Source organism: Ceratosolen solmsi, unplaced genomic scaffold (genome assembly GCF_000503995.2).
Source record: "Ceratosolen solmsi marchali unplaced genomic scaffold, CerSol_1.0 scaffold7, whole genome shotgun sequence".
NCBI classification, from domain to species: Eukaryota; Metazoa; Arthropoda; class Insecta; order Hymenoptera; family Agaonidae; genus Ceratosolen; species Ceratosolen solmsi.
In genome coordinates, this window is record NW_011948413.1 from 2,169,755 (window position 1) to 2,191,515 (window position 21,761).

General features: G+C 25.0%; 1 protein-coding gene across 2 annotated transcripts in view; it reads left to right on the top strand.

Moving 5' to 3' along the window:
• Positions 1-21,761, top strand: part of vn (membrane-bound neuregulin protein vein) — a 287,263-nt gene that overhangs the window by 247,433 nt on the left and 18,069 nt on the right. Inside the window, exons 6-7 of one of the 2 annotated variants that reach the window (XM_011505895.1) lie at positions 17,962-18,036; positions 19,546-19,804. The exons of the other annotated variant lie outside the window; for it this stretch is intronic. Of the exons in view, the coding sequence (XP_011504197.1) occupies positions 17,962-18,014 (53 nt within the window). The 3' untranslated portion in view covers positions 18,015-18,036; positions 19,546-19,804. Of the gene's footprint in view, positions 1-17,961; positions 18,037-19,545; positions 19,805-21,761 lie in introns of those variants that run through there. 2 annotated transcript variants of the gene reach the window in all.

Here is a 21,761-nt window from a genome sequence, read left to right on the forward strand (position 1 = left end):
TATTACATATATAAATACTTAGTTAAAAAAATATATACAGTAAGAAATATAAAAAGATGTATATATCAAAAAATATTAAAATGAAAGATAAATTCATTTGCAGCATTTAACTAAGCAAATTTTGTTATTACTTCTATCAATAATAGTTTAATAAATAAATTTTTATTTTATATAAATATAAACAAGTTTTTTATACATTAATTATTTTATTTCAAATATCATATATATATATATATATATTTGAAATACACAATATTTGAGATAGTTTTATATAAAACAGCATAGAATTTATTATAAACGTAATAAATACTATTTTAAATAAAACATTATTGTAAATGAAATTTGGTTTGTAATAAAATCATTTAATTAATATTAAATTTTAGTTTTCTGCTAGTGTGGGATGTAATTTCTTCTTTCTTTTAAAATAAGTTAAATATAACTGACGTAATTTAGGTAACCTTGAACTAAAACAGTAGGAAAAATTATTGTTACATTTGACTTTTAATTCATATCGTACTTTCACTTTAAAATATGTACAAATTTCAAATTTTCTTAAGATATAGATCTGCTACTATCGCCAAATAAATCACTTATGTTTATTTAAATGAGGATATAAAAGCGGTTGATATTTAGATACATAATTTAAAATGATGCAAACTTTTATTGCTATTATATTTCCTTCACCTAAAAACAGCAAATTTTGCTTTTAAATTTTAAGTTTATTTGTGCTCTAAATTATGACATATGATTTGTAGAATTTCCCTAAGGCATGAAATACTATTAAATTTTCTATGAATTTCGTATAAAACGAGATTTATGATATATTACATTTTATTTTAAAAATTATTGTAAATAGATTTTTTTAGTATTATAGTTAATTTAAACAATATATTCCAAATTTTAAATGTCAAATGTCAATTGAACTACGAATACTGGATAACTTACTTATTTATTTAATATATTTTATACAAATATAATTCCAAGTTTTAATTCTGAATAAAAATTAATTTCATGAATTAAGAAATAAAAATATAATTAAATGTTTTAACTATACTTCATGGATTGGTATCATTTAATTTAGAAAATACAATCTTCAACAGAATTTTTGTGAAAAATTATGTAAATATTTCTTATTATATGTAATATTTCTTACTATTATAATTATGAAATTCTTTATGTAAAATTTATTTTAGAAATCTCAATTGCTAATCTCAATATAAATCGAAATTAAATTAACAAATTACAATATACAATGTAAAATTCTACAATTATTCATTTCTAACACAATCTTATACTGATATTGATTTTTCATAAAAGATTTGAGTTGTTTAAGCTATATATCCAAAAAATTTGTAATTAAAATTTAAAATGTTGAAGTAAAAAGTTTGTAAATTAAAATTTTCTACGTAAATTGTTTTAGTTTAGGTTATTGCTTTTTTTTTATTCTTTTATATTTATATAATTATACTACTGTTTTAGTAAATATTATTTATGATATCAATAATTTTTTATACAATAATATCTTAATATATACAATAATATCATTTTTCATGATTTCTCCTCAACTTTATGTAAATAATTTTGCAGTGCCTCAAATCAGAATAACTAAGGAATTAAAGTAATCTACAAAAAACATAATTCTTTAAATATAACCTTTATAATTTATCTTACAAAGTTTGTTTTCATTTAAAAAAGAATTTTTTAATAATAATGTAGTAACAGCTTTTATTTAAAATTACGATAAATTAACATAATTTTATTTAATATACAAACTTATTATTTTATCTCTATTTGAAAATAAAACTTTATCCATAAAAGAATATATATATATATATATATATATATATATATATATATGTATGTATATATATTTCATAGAATAATATCTCATAATACTCATAATTCCATGAGAATTTTAAATGATTTAAAATACATAGAAAAGTTTTCTTTAATTCAAACAATATGTTTCGTCTATTAATTAATTTAGTGCTATTAATTATCATTGCAAAAGAATAAATTATAAAATATCCTATGTCAATAGACGTTGACTAAAATTTCTTAAAAAACTTGAAATCAAAAATAAATTATGTTTTCATGTATATTTATAATTATTAAATAACTTCATTAATACAAAAATCTCTTCTTAATTAATTTTTTTTTAAAACTTACTATTATCTTAAGTAGAAATAACATTATCGAATATTTCAAGCAATGCGATCAAATCAAATTATACATAAATTTATTGCTAATTATATCAAATTTAAAAGATTTTTTAATTAAATATTTCATCATATATATATATATATATATATATATATATATATATTTAATTTATTTTTGTCTAAACACTAAAATAAATGATTTTTCTTTATAACAACGTACTTATCAGTAGTACTTGTAACAATGCCGGCTTAAAGAATGTATGAACAAACATTTAATTGTCCTGACAGTATACTACCCTTACTTTTACGTTTCCTAAAGTGAATATTAATACTAGAAAATACTGAACACAATTAATGGAAATTATAAGAATATTATTTTAGTATAATGTTTCATATAACAAATCCATTTAATACACTAAATTTTGTAAAACTTACAATATTCTCAGTAAATATGAGAACATCCGTTAAATAAATAGAATAGTGCGTTGCTTTGTTATTTTAAAAATTATACTTTTAGATAATGAAACTGTATGATTTATTTTTCTCGGGCAGATAGAACCGTCTATTCCAGGCAGAGAAGACTATAGCCCGTATACTGTCAGCTTAGTCGTCAGTAGTGAGAAAGCACTTCGAAAGCCAATATCCCGAATCTCACGATGATGCAACAATGGATATTCATCAACGAAAGGGAGTAACGGAGTATGAAAAGTGAATCGCTGGTACATATGAATTTCGCACCTAAATGTTTGATTCCGTAACGCTGAATTAGCGTTATGACATATTGTGTGCAACCATCCGATTACCCAGTTATGATATTAATAATTACAGTATGTGCATATATATACTCACACTCATATTTAGTCAAAGCCTAATTACGATTCAACGTCAATGTAAATTCGTGTTAAATTTTGTACGCGAACAAGAGGAAGAAAGACTGGGAGAGTTGATATCTATTAGATTATAGATAAACTAATGGTATATAATTACTCTAGTACATTGTATTATTATTCCGACTACTACTAACAAATATGCATTATCGTAACTTATAATCAGGCAAAAATTACATAGATCTATAAATTATTCTATGATCTTTCTGACACTAATATTCGAACTATTATACAAACTGCAATACATTACTATATCTAATTAATAGATATCTGAATATATTCATATATATGTATTTATATGGCTTTTGTATAGATATTTATTTGAATATGCTTTTATACATACGTATTAATATACAAATTATGATTAATAGAAGTATAATATTTTAATTTTATTAATTTTTTTAATTTTAGTAATTAATTTTATTCAGTAAATATTATACATAAAAATAAAGATACATATCTTTTATAGAATCTTAAGGTTTACATAATGATATAAGCATATTTGGAAAATGATATAAAAATATATTGATATAAGAAAGGTTTAATTACAAGTAGGATATTTAAATTTGAATTATAAATACTAACGATTATAAGCATTTGCTTATGCTACTAATTTGTTTCGTAAATATTCCTCCAAATAAATTTTATTTATTACAATAATTTAAATGATTATATCTACATTAAGACAGCTCAATAAGTTTAAATGTTGTTGAATTCTAAAAAGGATTTAATTAAATTCATGGCGGTAAATGATTAAGAAACTAAATTGTAAATAAACCATTACACGATACTTTAAAACTAAACGCGCACAAAATATACGTACATGAACTTAAATACATAAATATATAATTATAAAGAGATGCTCAAGGACAACAATTCTATAATTATATAATATAAACGAACGAATTACCAAGAACAATTGGATTTCATCTGTACGAATTTATTACTAATCTGAAAAACGATTCATCCTTAACAATCAAGCATTTCAATATAATTAATATACAGTTAATCTTACAATACTGCCAATATTATTATTTAGAAAATTTATTTTTAATAACAAACGCTCGATTATAATAAATTATTTTTATTTGTGTATTCAATTCTAAATATAATGATATTCATATTAAATGTTGAAAGTGCCGGTATCTAAGCTTACACTAGCAATTTCATTGACAGACTCCAAGTAAGAAAGATAAATTAAGCGAGCGCGAGGGTGTGGGAGCGGGAGAAGAAGGAGAAACATTACGTGCCAAGCGTGAAATTATGCTCGGTAGGGCAGGAGCCCGTGACGAGCGGCGACGCATAATCGAACCGAATGAACAAGGAAAGGTCGACTCTCCGCGCGTGCACGCATTCTGCCTGCCACGTCGACGGATATACGAACGGACGAGTCGATGTAATACGAGCCCGTGTAATTCGGATGCAAATCTTGCAGACTGGGGAGCATTTTGCAGTTTGTTGTCCATTTGTGTGCGTGGTGGTACGCAAGAGTGGGGGAAGGACACGGTAAGATGTACAATGGGAGCGAGCCAGGAAAAGTAAGAGATAATGACATTAGAAAAGTACGGAGACAGGCTCGCAAGCCTACGATTGGATTAATTCATATGAGATATGATGGAAATGGATGTGAGATGAGAGATGATGTGAGCACTGTAAAATGACGAGTTTATACATATTAATCAAAATTTACCACTATTCCAGCGAAATAGTTAATTAAACCCATCTGTCCAGTATTGTTTTTTCCTGTTTTCCATGAATTCTGCTGGTACTGTTACGTGAACATTTTAATTCCTCTTTAAATCTACTTTCGTGTGCATAAGTTTGTTTTATTTTTCATAGTTTTGAATTTATCAACTGTTACGGTAATATACTTTTATTAACTTTGTACATTTTTTAAACAAGTGTCCATATTTTTAATTTGTTATCCCATGACTTCTTTCAAATAACAAATAGATAAATAGTTTTTAACGTGAAATTTAATTTTATGATATCCACTCCTACATATAACAATACTATCTGTTGATTTACAAACGTAAGGTAAAATTACATATGTAACTCTTTGTCATGGAATAATATTTCTCAAATGAGTATTGTAATAAAATTTAGCATTTAATCTAATATTATCATAATTTTACCATCGAATATTCCACTATACTCCAAATAATTATATTATGTAAGAAAAGTTTATTCTTTAATATTTTTATTACAAATTGTTCAATTGAAATTTAATATTTACAGTAAGTTTTAATGTCATTTTTCGAAACACCTTCTCTTTAAGCAGATATTTCATTAAATTATCTATTAACTGCGTATTTAAATTTTATAATCTAATGCTATGTTACAAAAAAGATAATGTGTATATATTCATTATTATCATGAATTTAATTTTCTTTTCATGTATTTTTAATCACTTAACATATCAGAGAAATCATTTAGACAAACAGAAAAAACTGTTTCTAACAATTACTCTTAGGATAGATCTTTCCTGAAAACTGCTTGTGACTGGATAATAACTATGAGAGCATCGGTAGTTGGGTAGCAGTACGATTATGCATCAATGATGGTTCAAGCGTTGCTTTTACTGCCACTGTACGCTTCCTTCATGAATACCATCGAGTTCGGCACACCGAAAATCTTGTCAGAAATTTCGTTCAGAATGATGATTCGTGCGCGCGCGGGCATATGTATATAGTAACGCAATTTCAATATACACAGGCACACATACATACATACACACACACACACACACACACACAGAGAGAAATATATATATATATATATATATATATATATATATATAACTATAATAAACCGTGTATAATAGAGGCTCATTATACGAAAAAGAAGTTCAGCATGCTGTTTAATTTTTGCATTATACAAATTGAAACTGTAATTTATAGTTTTACAATGATTCTTTGACTACAGGTTTAAGTTTCAAAAACTGGCTTCTACGATGGTCAATTTTATATTACACTAATATTGATCTGTAAAAATAATTAATCAATAACTAATAAGTTAATTTTTATGTTCAATAATAAAGTCATAATAAACAGTATCGTCAATTTATATCTATAACCATATCTAACTGTTAACTGTTAAACGTTGAAGAATAAAACTGTCTAATTCGAGGTTACCACCCAGAATTGTTTGTCAGCTTCAAAATTTTATGAACCACGATGAATCAGTGAAACTTCTTTTCATATGAAAACAGAGATGGAAAGAAACACCATCGGTAAAGGCTAGCAATGAAGTTTAGCTGTAATTTGGGATTGACGTGTAATATGAAGTTTGCAGATACTTCGTTAGTGTCAGTTTTAGAAACATTGATTATCTCTCAAATTTTCTAACCATGGACCTACTGTATAGAAAGTTCGAAAGTAATAATATTCATCGTTATCTTCTGCTAATGATAGAGTTTCAAGATATTCAAATTCCTCATGTTCTGTCTAGAAGATAAAATATTTAATCAAGAAAATAAGGCTTCAAAAAAGCTGGAATAAATTATTCGCAATTTTAGTCTGTTTAGCCGTTTCAAATAACATCAAGATTATTACTTTTATTATTATAATAATTGTTCAGAAATAAAACTAGATTACTTTAAATCCCAATTTTTAAAACGTAGAGGAAATTATAGCTTAAATTTTTGACACTGAATTTTTTTTCACAACATAATATATATGGTTCTAAATTTATTTCCGAATGTTACTAAGTGTATGAAAAGTAATGACGTTATGCGTTGTTTAAATAAAACATAATACATTTACTATGTTCAACCTTACAAACAATAAATAGTGATGATAATAGTGTTAGAATTATATAAAAATACAAAATATTATATCAATAGATATTAATGAATTACAAGAGTATAATACAATTACATCATTCAGAAATGTATATCGTGATATTAACTATGCAAGAGATGTTTTTTTATTTAATTAGATTTAATCTCATGACATATATACAAAAATAACTGAAACCATAAAAAAACCATAAATACAAAAAATCTATGAAGATATTTAAATTATATATTAAGTACTTGATTAAATCTCTTTTTTAAATCATAATTAAGATATGTAAAAAAATAATAAATATTATCAATGTAGGATATCAATCCCTTAGAAAATCTTTTCGACTTAAATTAGATCAAAGAATACAGGCACCACTGACTTTAAACCCAAAACATATTCGTTGACAATCGTCTCGTCGTGTTTTGGGGTACAGTTGTCGAGTACCATGACCATTATAGAAGAACAGCTGTACATTACCACATTCACGCTCTTAAGCACTATAATTGGACCACAGTTATCTGTGTTATAGTTGTCACAGTTATAGTTAATAATATGGCTTTATTATTTATGATCTATTATTAAATTTAAATTCTTAACGTATATTATTTATAATATACTAAAATATATAGTATTAATTATTTTTAATAATAATAAATTATGTTATATACATTAGATACATAAAATTTTAAATATTTCACATTCTTTTACAAATGAAAAGTATATTTGATATGTAAACAAATATAAATTTTCTGATTTCATTATACAATTTTTCAAAACAAATGAAGATATATATCTAAAAATTATCTCCATAAATGAAGAATAGTTAAATTTATTTATACAAATTTATTCAAATAAATTTACAACTCCAATAAATAACGTATAATCCTGAAAATATTAAATGAAATGAACTAAGTATACGCCCACACAATAGACATCGGGCAGGATTTGGAGGGATAAAGTTAACTTTTCGGCTTTCGCTATAATATAAAAGTCATTTATATTTGCACATGCATGCACATGCATACATGATCGTGCGTATATGTAGCTATGTATATGTATGATTCATATAAGATTGACAAACTAGGATCCCTCGCTAACACTTTATGGCTTTCATTAAACCTGGCCGTGTTGGCGAGACTTTTTGAGGGTCAGCACAGACCTAACTAAGATGTAAAGCCAAGAGGGAATCAACAAGAAAACGAGATAAAGATGGAAATACTGAAAGTACTGAACTAAATCGTCATACATATATAAGAAGTCTTAAAGAAATTATATTGGTACACTAAAAATTGATAAACTATGATCGCATCAAAAAATAATAACCAATCTTTTCATTATTAGATTCAAAATAAATTTTGAATGAAAATGATTACACATGAACTATTGCATAAAAATTTATCCCTTTACTTTCAATTAAATTTTTAACTAGTAAATTTGTAGATATTGATTTTTGGCCAACTGTATTTAATATTATTATAAGCAAAATTAATAGTTACTAATAATTCCTTTAAAAATTTTGTTCATAAATATTTAATAATTCTACTCATTATATATTTTGTTTATTTTTATATGAAAACATATTTTATTAAATTTTATTTAATATATATTTAATATATAGAATTTATAAATTTTATTAAAATTCTATTTTATAAATAATTTATTGTATATAATCAAAATATATTCAACAATTGTTAAACTTAAATGATTTTTATAACAATTGTTAAAATTAAATTAATAAATAATATTTAATTATTATATAAAATAGTTATATGGTACAGATTACTTAAATGTATACATACTAGATAATTGTATTTGGTCCATGAAAAACTAATATAACAGAGTCTCAAAACGCGTTTAATTTTTAAAGATTAAAGACGATACATGTATAGCGTTACATAATATGCTTGAATATCTACTACAAATTCCTTCTGCATCATAACTAAATATTGCCTTCATTGTTTATTGAATTTACAATGTACTTTAAGAAGGTCAGTATCTATTTTGTTGATATAAATTTATTGAGTTTTTTTTAAGATATATGAAACTGACAAATATAGTGATACTATATTGTTATTCAGTTTTAAACAAAACAAAATATTTTATTTCCTAAAATATTAACATTAATATAATACTAAAAATATGATTTGCACTTTTTTCTTAATTTTTTATATTAAAAATGAAAAATTTATTAAAAAAAATAATGCAAATCATTAATTGAATTTCCGATTCTTATTACTTTCAAATATTATATTGTGATAAAAAAAAATTAAGAATTATTTAATCCATAATACGAGTTTAAGTTAGCGATTAGAAATTTAGATGAATCAAATAATTTCAATACTCATATTTATTTTCGAGAAAAACTTAATATCTCTCTTTCGTAGATTTTTTAGTTGTTTGTCTAAACCTCGATTTTCTCTTTCCATTTTAAGACTAAACCTCATTCACATCGACTTTTTTCGTGAATTGTAAGTTTATAAAGAAAAGCGATTAAGTACTTAGTACGAAAAGATTTCTGTTAATCATAAACGCTTCGTATAATCTTCTTATCGCCAATTTGAAAAAAGTCATATTTTTCAGCACTACTAATAAGAAAAACATACAAGTTTTTATTCTTAGGCTCGTATTAGGAAACATTTTTTATTTAAAAAATTTTTTAATGTATACTACTAGTTATCATTAAATGTAAAATATTATTAATAAACTATGTTTATAATAATCTAGAATTAATAAAATGGAACAGGTAAAAACTACTGTATTGACTGTAGTATATATTAATCAATGCAAAAATTACTTGATCATAATAATTATAAAAATTTAAGAAAAATTTTATTACTTTATTATATTAACAATGTTTGAAATGACAAATTAAAATAGAATAAATAATCTGATAAGCTTATACCTCTGTAATTTTTGATTCTAAAAAATATTGATTTTGAATAAATTAAAATTTAAGTGTTATATTTTCTAAATTATTTTAGTATGTAATAAAATTCTTATGTTTATTAGCTGATCAGCCATATAAAAATATAAAATCTATTTCTTTTTGTTGTTGTTGTTGTTGATGTTCTTCTTCTTCTTCTTATTATTATTATTGTTATTGTTGTTGTTGTTGTACGTAAATAGTACTAATTTATGAGATTATGGAGCATAAAATAAATATATCTGCAATAATATTTTATGCAAAATAAAATCTGTAAATATACATGAAAAGCGCGTATTATCTGAAATTTAATAAAAGAATGAATCATTGCATTTTTGTAAATCGCTTCAAAAAATCAGAGTTTCGCCTTCAAAGTTTGTAAAAAGATACTACAGATCCTTAGCACAGACACGAGCGAATAAAAGAATAATAAACTTCCAGTCGGTTAATGAATCTCTACATTTGCATAACTACCGTGAGGTCCTTTATCATTCTGCTCTCTTTATACCGGCTCTCGTTGTGTCTGCTTTCCCTATACTTGCACACTTCATGGAATGACGAAAAAGCCTCTCGGAAAGATTATTACTGACGTGCCTAGAATTTTGTAAATTGATAAAATGAGAAAAGTCGTGGATCGATTCGAACCAACGACTTCGAATTTCAACGTGAGACAGTAGCTAAGAAATGAGCAAAAAATCAAAGAAAGCACTACAAAAGAAAGAAGAAGAATATGGCGCGTAGCAATAGAATCACTTGAACAAGGGAGAAGAATCGGCGCATTGAAGTGAAATGGCACATAGAGCCAAGAACGTGCCGAGCAGTCCAATTTTTAAATCACACTTGGCTTTTTTAACTTACACCTAGACTATGTATGTACACAGAAAAATCCATGTTGATTCGACCGGCCAAACATTTCACATCGTTAAAACTTTAAAAACTATAGTATTTCAAAAGTGAAGGACAACACCGAATTTTTAAACATAGCATACTTAAAACTTTAAAATTGTTTTAATGATAAAAATTATTCAAAGAATACTTATTATTATGCTATTCTTATTAATATTATAAATTAAGTACGTAAAATATCATACTGAAATGTTATTTGTAAAAATTTGAAAAAATTTTAATGAAAACAACCTTTTGGATTCTTTATTTAATTCTTTTAAATAATAATCGTTTATTATTTTAATCTAGCACCCATTATAATATAACTGATTAATAATATAAAAAATTACATATTCTTTAATTCTTATATATAATATTCTAATGAATAACTATTTTATATATAATACCGAGAATATTTAAAATTCCTATCATAATATTTTTAAACTAAAAGAAATATGAGGAAAAATTTTATAAAAAAGACTTTACAAAGAAAACACAACTGCTCCCCTGAATAATTAACAAAGTGGGAAAATAATATTTACGTGTTTGTATGATATATAGATTTTCAGATGAAAAATAAATAAATCAATGAATGATCTATAAAATATTTATGGCGCGAGCCATAGAAGTTTCATTGGTATTAGCAACCAAACGATCGTCAATTTTTTGCATGCATCTATGTGCATCCATTATGACCTTTTCAATTAGCCAGACCGAAGAAAGCGATAAAATATGAAATTAAATTGGGGAACAAGAGAATCGCTACAACGAATAATAAGGTGGACAAAGTCATGGTGCGCAACAGCAGCAAGCTGAGACAGTCGATGGCAACTTGCAAAGCTAGTGACGTGCAACCAGGTACATGGTTGGAAACTTCTATATAGAGCTGGAGACGCTTGTACATGTATATTGATAAGTGTACGGCAAACTGACCGGGTATGCAGGTATGGAAGCCTTGGGTAGCCCATTATATTGAGCTGAAAGCCTTTGGGAAATTATCTATGGGCGGTTCTGAGCCTCGATCGACCATGAAATGTAGTCTAATACGTATTACGAGATTCGAGTTTGTATCCGCATATATACGAGAAAGATCGTGAGAAAGAGAGAGAGAGAGAGAGAGAGAGAGAGAGAGAGAGAGAGAGAGATAAAGTCACTTTAACAACTATATGTCTAGAACATTGATGCGTACTCTTACAAAAACACAAAATCGTTCATTTATTGTTAGTATTTTTGTTCGTTCTCTTTTTCGTTAACTAACTGTCTGGGCTTTTCCTTCCCCTTTTTAGAGACTTTCTCTCATAAGGCAGTCGCATACACTTGTAAAGTTGCGAGAAGAGGATTGAATTGAAGTTTTGTATATTCACATTTATACGAATGCATGTAAGTATGTGCTTTTTCTCTCTCAAATGCAAGCACACTCGAATACTACATTTCTTTGTACCCAAGTTTAAAAGTAGTAAGCCTTTAATTTGCCGGTAATCCTTAGAATCTACGTTTTAGTTTGATGCAGCTAATTGAAATTCCTTTAATTAGATAAATACCAAGAACTTAAGAAATTGTTTTCGGGCTGTTTAAAATCACTCTTTAATTTAAAAGTTCCATTTTGTCAAATATATACACGCATATGTTTTAAGCGTTCCTTTACTTGAAAATAAATGTCAAATGAAAACTTTTGAAATTAAACTATATTTATACTAAATACACAAAATTTTCGATTGATAAAAAAATTATTATCGAGTAATAAACTTAAAAAATTAACTCATAAACTTTATATATTGCTACTATATTGCTAAGGCATATTAAAATATAATTTTAATATTACCAGTAGAAACAAATTATTTTAAAAATGAAAAATATAACCTCAAATATTTATTCATGTATTCGAATACTATGAAATATTTTTTACTTCATATAAAACTATATAATTCTGTATCTATATATATATACTGTATAATCCCGTCAAATTCTACAATAACTAAATGATAGTCATACTTGATGATATTCCTTAAAAAACAATATACTGGAAAGCAATGGATACTTAATAAATGATTGAAATTAAATTATTTTTATTAACGCAAATAAAAGTTAAATATGAAATTAAATTCTTTTAAATTTTTCATTATTTATTAACAAATTTGTAATAAAGCATGAAAATAATCACAGAAGGTACTCATTTTCAATAAAATCGAATTTAAAAAAATATAATATACTCTAAAATAATAGTTTTTTACAATTTCGATGAACTTACTACAAAATATGTTTTTCAATAATAGATTTTTATAAAATTACACTATTTACTATCATTAAAAAGTCATGAAATGAAAATTGTATATTTCATATAAATCTTTCCAAGTGGTGATGTAAATAATTAATCTTATTATTATAACAATACATTTTATATTTTTTTTAACATTCAATTAAATCTTAATTATTGATTGACTATTCGTTAATACTTTTAATATAAAGTAATAATTTTGGAAAACTAATTTGATATTAATTCTGCTATTTTATTAATTATAAAACGAGCGTCAAATAGAAAATATGAAAATATGAATATAATTAACAATTTTACATAAGTTACATATTAAAGATTTAAATTTACATTCATTTAAAAACTAAATATTTTATAAACAATTAGAAATTTTTTATCTAAATGCTTATTATCGTATATAAAATAGTTATGTATATAATTATGATAAAATAAAGTTTAGTATTATAATGCATAAATAAAAAATGAAATTTAGAATTATTAAATAAAATATAAAATATTTCAATGTAATAAATTTTGAATAATTTTCAATTAAATTTACTCCTTATTCAATCAAGCTTTTAATATAATTTTATAAAATCGATGGTTTTTCTATCTATAGTTATTCTATGTATATGTATTGATCTATATATAGCATACAAGAAATTTTATTTTTTATCAATTTCAAGTCCTTTTTTATATGAAAAAAAGTATGTCATTTAAAAATTTTTTGTTAAAATATATTTGTATTATAATGATGATTCAATCAAATTTACATTCTCCATTAATTTAATAAATAGACTGCAAAAATTATAGACATAAATTATTAAATTAATTCTTAAAATAATTCTCTAATTAATAAATCATATATTAAATATTGGCAAAAATATACGGAATCCATTAAAATATTTAACAATTGAAACTAATTTAGATATTACGATATTTTTCAATTTTAATGGATTAAAAGTATAGGCTTAATTTTGTTCTTCTTCTTTCTGGCATTTAAACGAGTCATTATCGAGGCGTTCCGCTCTCAAATAGTCGCAAACAGTCAGACAAGCCTATATTGCGCTCAGGCGTGCGACTTGGCGACGCACCAGAAACAACTTTCGCTACTTACTTCGGAATACCGGTCCCGGGCACGAAAACAAGCGAGGAATAACGAGCGTAAACTGAGATTAAGAGCGTCTCTGATTCTCCTTAAAAATAATAATATAACACTTTCCTTGGTGGATCTAAAGGACGTAGAGGGAGTAACAAGAATGGAACACGCGAATCGTTTACATACATTTTGATTTGAGTTAAAGAAACTGATAAAGATCTATCTGAATATGTAATAATATTAAATAATATTAATTGTGTAATAATATTAGAGTTAAATTGAGGAAAGCTATTAACATATTTATGATAAAGTTATAAGGTTGATAAGACTAGAGGGGATTCTCTAAAACAAGTAATAACAAATATTATATTAAAAAAAACAGAAAAGCAATATATTAAATTAAAAATGATTATATTCAGAATAGAAAATAAATATATTCAATAAAAAAATAAAAATTAAACACTATATTATTATTTATTACACTAGACTTAAAAATTTCATTCCCAAAAATATTTATTATATAATCGCAAATATATTTCACATATAATAATAAAAAATCTTGATAAATCATCTTTTTATTCTCCATCATACTTTAACGCAAAATATGTAAAAAGTTTGTCAATAACAATTATATTCTTGTGTAACATAATTAATATTAACGAATAAACATTAAATGAATAATAAACACGCATTATTAATACTTTCCAGTGTAAAGTAAAAATTAGCTTATTAAAATACAAATACTATCAATAAAATAATATATTTAAATTCACAATAAAAATAAAGTATTTTATAATACGAGAATTAGTAGGAAAGTAATGAACGTGTTTTTTGCTGAGATAAAATAAATGTTAAGCCCGATGGAAATACTACTTTTCATATTTTCAACATGAAATCTCACCATCTCTCATTTTTAATTGAAAAGGAGTGAGAGCAGTTTGCCTCAGATAATAAAATTTCCCATATCATCTTGAATATTATACATGCTAATACGAAAATAATTATCTGGACTATAAATATGAATGTGATTCCACCACAATGAGCAGAGTAAAACTCAGTGTTGCTCAGTTTCCCTTGCTCAGCCTCTCTAACGGATCATCATTAAAAATGTATTCAACTTAAGCATTAACAAAAATTTACATAAGTTGTCTTTATTAATCAACCTAATGCTGAATATTCATTATGTTTATATCAAATTTGTGAACAACGATATAGAAGACGGCCTCGGTATGTTGTGCTTAGCAGCACCTAGGCCAGAACGAGCAGAGGATGATTCACGAATGACAGAAATAGAAGGGATATATTTCTCTCTCTCTCTCTCTCTCTCTCTCTCTCTCTCTCTCTCTCTCTCTATTTCGCTATCTTCTCTCATCATTTCTCTTTCTCTATCACTTTATCTCTTACTCCATCCATTTATCTATCTATATATATTTATCTATTTCTCTCTACGTCCTTCCGCCTTATATAATTCTCTTTCTCTTTTTCTCTATATTTTGATTTATTTATCTCTTTCGCTCTCCCTCCCTCCCCCCTCTCCCCTCTCACGCTTTCTCTCTCTCTCTCTCTCTCTCTCTCTCTCTCTCTCTCCTTGTCTGCTTCCATCTCTGTTTATGTCTATTTACCTTTCTATCCATCTGATTCCCTATTTTCTGTATTTTTTCGTGCTAGGGAAACTTAAATTCGCGCTAATCTTGTAGTAAGAGCAACTTAAAACCACGACTGTAATACAAAGATGAGAAATTTAAGCTTGTTTGATATAGAGTTGAATACTGAAATAAAGAAAAAGAAAAGAATAAAGATGTAGAATTGGGAAGAAAGAGGCAAAAAACTTTTCTTGGTTTCAAGATTGAGGAATATTGGCCATCATTAAACTGTTGATTCCTGAGTTGTTCACTCACTGTGACTAGACACTAATGAGAAAGTTCAAACTATATGTCTCTTTCTCCGACATTTATCTTACTTTGTTATCTTCATTTATCTATCTCGCCTTTATTCATTACTTTTTTTCACTTGCACTATTTTTATAAAACTGCTGATTTTATGTAATAATGAGAAGAAATATCAAAGACAATGGACTAAAGAAAGAAACAGAACCAAAAAGAAAGAAATCAAATGCGAGAAGTACTAAAGGCTTATAATAGCAGACTGATAATGGAATTGAACGATATTGTGAACAATATTTACTTATGAATGCTGCGCTCGGAAAGAAAAATGAATAAATGCAAGTTTTTGTATGATTTATAATTGTACATCATGAATTATTTGATGCCCATTGTCGCATAGAACAAGATTTACAGCATTGTTTGAAAGCTTTTTCTATATAATGCAATAACTGCTTTTACAGTTGATAAATTATTGGTAATTTTCGTTCATTTGCAATGGTACTTGTAAATTAATAAACACACATATACTCAAAAATACCTTCATTTAATTATAAGAAGAACAATTTACATCAAATATATTGATCTATGCTTACTAAAACGACTCTCAAAACAGCTTATCCTGAGACATATACTTCGATTTAGTCTTTTGCAAGCTGATATATATATATATATATATATATATATATATATGCATCTAAATATATAATTATTATAAAAAATTTTTTTATGAACAATATATATCTTTATATCCGGCTACAGACTATTTACTACATAAAATTTCCCTAAGTATACACGCTTCTACATAAGAGCATCTGCATGTAGGTATTATATTTCACTTTTCATTATACAAACACTTAATTTATATTATGGTAAAGTTTTAACGTAATAAAATATTCTTATTTTCATATATTTTCAAAAACCTTTTTGAAATTTTCTTCCAATTTTACGTATTTCAGAAGCATTTATTCTTTGTAAAATATTTAACTATATATATTTAAATCATAAAATATTTAAAACATAAAATATTTAAAATATAATAACATTAAAGTGATAATAATAAAATGATTTAAATTCCCACCAAATATTTGTAAATAAAAAAACTAAATTTGTGTTTTATTAATATTTTTATTCAGTATTAAAAATATATATAATCTATTAAAATGTATGTTAATAACTAATAAAAATGATATTAAAGTTGATACTATATTTCAATAAATTTTAATTGTATTACCACAAAAAAACAAGATATTTTTATTAAACCTTGAAATAAGTATAAAATTATTTATTATTAACAATAACAACAATTTAGACAAAGTTGCAAATATATAATATAAAATTCTACAAAAAACATTACTAATTATATCAAATAAAATACATGAAAATATTGAATGTACAGAGAAATATATATTAAAATTAATTTTAATTCAAAGAGATGTGGCTTGGCATTGATAATGTACTTATGCATTCAAGATGTTTAATTCAACGATTTAATGTAATACTTTAACTGAGCAATTTCTTAAATATTTATTAATTCATTTAGTTCTCACTTATTCGTTAAAAAAAAATATAATTGTTTTATTTATATATATTTTATTCTATGTTTTTCCATTTAATAAAGAAAAATTTAATCTTCTGATATATAGTTTTATTCATTAAATGAAGAAAATATATAAGACCATGTAAAACAGAATTTTAAATTTAAATTATTCAATGCTTCTTAAATCAAAGCTGACATTTAATTTACATATTTAATTAAACGTGAATATACGTTACGTGGTAATTATGTATTATCGTTCAAAAAGTATATAGAATTTAACAAATGTTCAAAATCTAATATATTCAACATAATAATAAAAATTAAATAGAAATAATAAACTAATGTGATGCTTGTTGCTTGTTTACGTGTGTGAATTTCTAGTCTTGGATATAGGGGAAGTGTTATATTCCATTAAGACGAACCTATTTCTCAAAAACAGTGTAACTTCATATAAATGCGTGAAATATCTTTATAGCATGCATACGCCATTTTTCTATAATTGTCAATTGAATGAAAATTGAATGTACATTTTACTTCTGTTTCAAGATGTCGACAAATTCTCTTCGTTCACCGAGGATCTGGCGCTGGCTCGTTTCTAGCGCATCTAGCGGCACTGTCAAGGTAAATTCATACACAATCAATTTATTAGCAGCAGCAGCGAGAGAACGATGCACGCGTCGAGCCATTTTATCGGAAAACATAGGTCGTATTATTGTTTGTCGCGTCGATTTCCTGAGCACGTAACAAACAGTCGATGAGAAGAAAGGATACGTGACACGCGACCACATTGTCGTACAGAAAGGCTCCTTTGACTCTTAGAGAGAAAGAGAGGAAGGCAAAACTCTCAATGTTTATTCAAACATAAACTGATATTTTCAATACATAACTTGCATTACACGTGTTCATATTTGTATTATTTATCTGTATTATTGTTGACATGATCCATGTATATGCAGTATTTTACAAGTTTAATTTTTATTTTCTGAAAAGGCAATTACTTCCCCATGAATGCATCGGATTTATATAAGATTCACAGGGTATTTGTAATATAGGCATTTTTCACATTCGTATTCCTTATGATTTAGCTTTATTTAACTATAAGTTGTTTAATTCTCTGTAATTGAAGTCATATAAATTAATTATTTTACAGAGATTTTTAGTAATATTTATATTATAGATGCAATAAAAAATAATAAATTTTATAACAATATAAAAATTTTCGAGAGTTAAAAGCTTGATTAATTAAAGAAATATATTAAAAGAATCATTGGGTAAATCAAATACACCAAATTATTAACTATGAAAAATATATCTTAGAACAACGTGCTTTAATCAGTATACTGCTATTACTTAAAAAATTTCAAGTTATAATTAATTTTTTGATATATTATTACAAATAAAAGAACATTTTTTAAATAAATAAATTTGAAGAATTATTTTCATATTCATACAATATGTATTAGTAAACTAAACGCAGAATTTGGTTTATCTGATAATTAACGTATTGCTATATTCATTGATTAATGTAGCTCGATATTTCTTGTATGAAAACAGTCAAATAATTATTATCATAAATTTCAGTACCACTAATATAACATTGTTCTTTTGATACTAAAACATTTTAATAAGATTATCCTCGATTCAAATAAATTAAATGTGTAAACATAAGATATAAATTATAAAATTACATAAGTTATAAAATTTTATATAAATATAACAGTAAAAGTATGTATTAAAGTAAAAAGTTTGCGACATGACGAAATGTGTTATATTTCTTATGATCATTTGTACAAAAATGAAAATGAAACAATTTAATACATTCAGCACTCGACAGTTCTATTTATTTGGTTTTTTTTCGAAAAACCAAAGCTTTCGAAAACTCCGTAGAAAAAGTTGCCGTGTGCACGTAACTCGGCGATTACATACCTCTCATTTCCATGAGTACTGGTTAACAGCCCTTATCTTACTAACAAACGGTATTTCTTACTTTTCCACTATTTAGCGTGTTTTTATTTAAACGGTACAAAAGGAAAAAATGGGAATGACAAATTCAGGCGCGTGTATCGTACTCCACCTTCTCTAAAAACAACGCTATTATACTAACACCTGCTTACTCTTGTCTTCTTACAGCTTGCACACCAGGACATACATCATGTTTCGTTTTATTGTAGCCTTACTCTTTGCAAATTCTTATCCTATTTCCCTATATCCCATTCCCTGCAGATAAAAGAAAGAATAAAAGAATCCTTCACGAACGCTTTTCTCTCTCTCTAAATCCCTACTTTATCACGTCGAAAACTCTACCAACTATATTCTTTCATTCTGCAGTGGTTATTCCACACATAAATATACACAGATTCAAAATCACACAATTTCTCTCTACGCTCGTACCTGCTATCGACGCGTGGATTTTTGATCTTGGATAAGCTGCCATGTAATTACTACGAGCTAATGTCTCAAGACCTCCAAGAAAACGTCTCTGTCTTTGATGCAAGAAAATTCTTTTTATATGAGATGAAAAAGGGACTGAAGCCATACGATCGTTGACACATCACTACTAACGGACTATACTCGAGAAAGTTCAATTCAATATGGAGTTCACTGTTGTGCCAGTCTCTCTTCTTCAAAGAGCTTACACGAAGATTGTTAAATAAAGTGAGATATATACATTTTACATCATATTTTTTACATTATTGCCTCTTAAATATGTATATTTAGCAACGAAAGATAAATTTTATAGGTAATATTATTTAAAATAATGTAAAAGGATTTTATTTTACTTAAAATTATTAAATTTATAAAAATACTTACGAAATTTAATTAATTCGAAGGAATTCATATACTTATTTAATATAGAAAATTATTGATTAATTAATTAATAATTAATTGTTTCTAGTTATTGCTAATAGTTTGCCACTATACATTGCTACACTCTATAAATCCATTAAAATTGGGGAAAGAAAAGTAAACAAAGTTCCTTTTGAAATTTATAATATAACTAAGTAATTATGAAGAATCAAATTTAATTAATAAATTACATAATATAAATAATTTTATTATCAAAAAATTTAAATAAATAATAATTAGGTAACAAATATTTTTAATACTTCCAAGAATTTCTATTCACTAAAATTCATATCATAATCAACCCAGAAAATTTATAAATTCTTTATTATTGGATAAATATTGAAGTGACTTAAGCAGCAATTATATTTCATTTAGTCTCTGCATTTATCGTTATTTGTTTTCTATACATGTACTATTCTTTCTTACATCTTCGTCTATATCATATGAAAAAATAGTAGTCCTTTTAAAATATCAAAAATTCATATCCTATAAATTTTATAGCGTCTTTAATGACATTCAACTATTATTTATTATTAATCATTAACTGCATATTCCCATCAACAAATCAAACTTTACATCTCAATAAAAATTTTTTTACTTTACAAGAATTTTTGAAGATCCGTTTTTAATATGAATACCTAATAGGTTATTCAATGAAAAGAAAATTGTATTCTGTTATTAAATGAACAGAAAAATTACTAAAAAAAATATTGTAAATAAATTAATTTTTTATTGATTACAATTATTACTTACATTACTTAAGAAATAAAAGTTATAATATTTTTAAACTATATGCACTATTTAATTCTAAATGTGAAGCCTATTAATTGCTTTAGTTTTTCTATACTACTAAATGTGATAAATATTTAATAACAATATTAACATACTTTTACATTTATGAAAGTCAAAACTTCATTATATTTCAAAATACTGTTGCTGAACTTTTTATTTTTAAATATTTTCGATACTTAAAAGAAAATGTAAGATTATCGATTACTTCCTGGAAAATTCATATAAGTATCAATAAAGACATCATTTTATTCCAATAATACTATATTTATAAAACAGATAAGACTAAAACTTCAATTGTATTGTATACTAGAAATATTATGGAATAAATTAAGAAAATATGTATATACTATATCAATATACTATAATATATTATTAAATAAAATATTATTTCGATTAATTGAAAAATAAAATAAAAATTAATTGAAGTTTAGGAATTTATATGAAATCTATACAACTAAAACTAATTTAAATAATCGAAAAATAAAATAAAAATTTAATGGAATTACATAAAATATATATTTTTAATATTGAATAAAATTAATTAGATATTAATAAATTCATTTTAATCGTGCTTGTTCGGATTTAAAGGGTTAGCTTATGGCTCGAACTGCCAATTCAATAGTTCAGTGGATTAGTCTCTCGGCAGGATAATTTTAAAGGAAATCAATAACGGACAAGGCTGAAAAATATAATATATTTATTTTAAA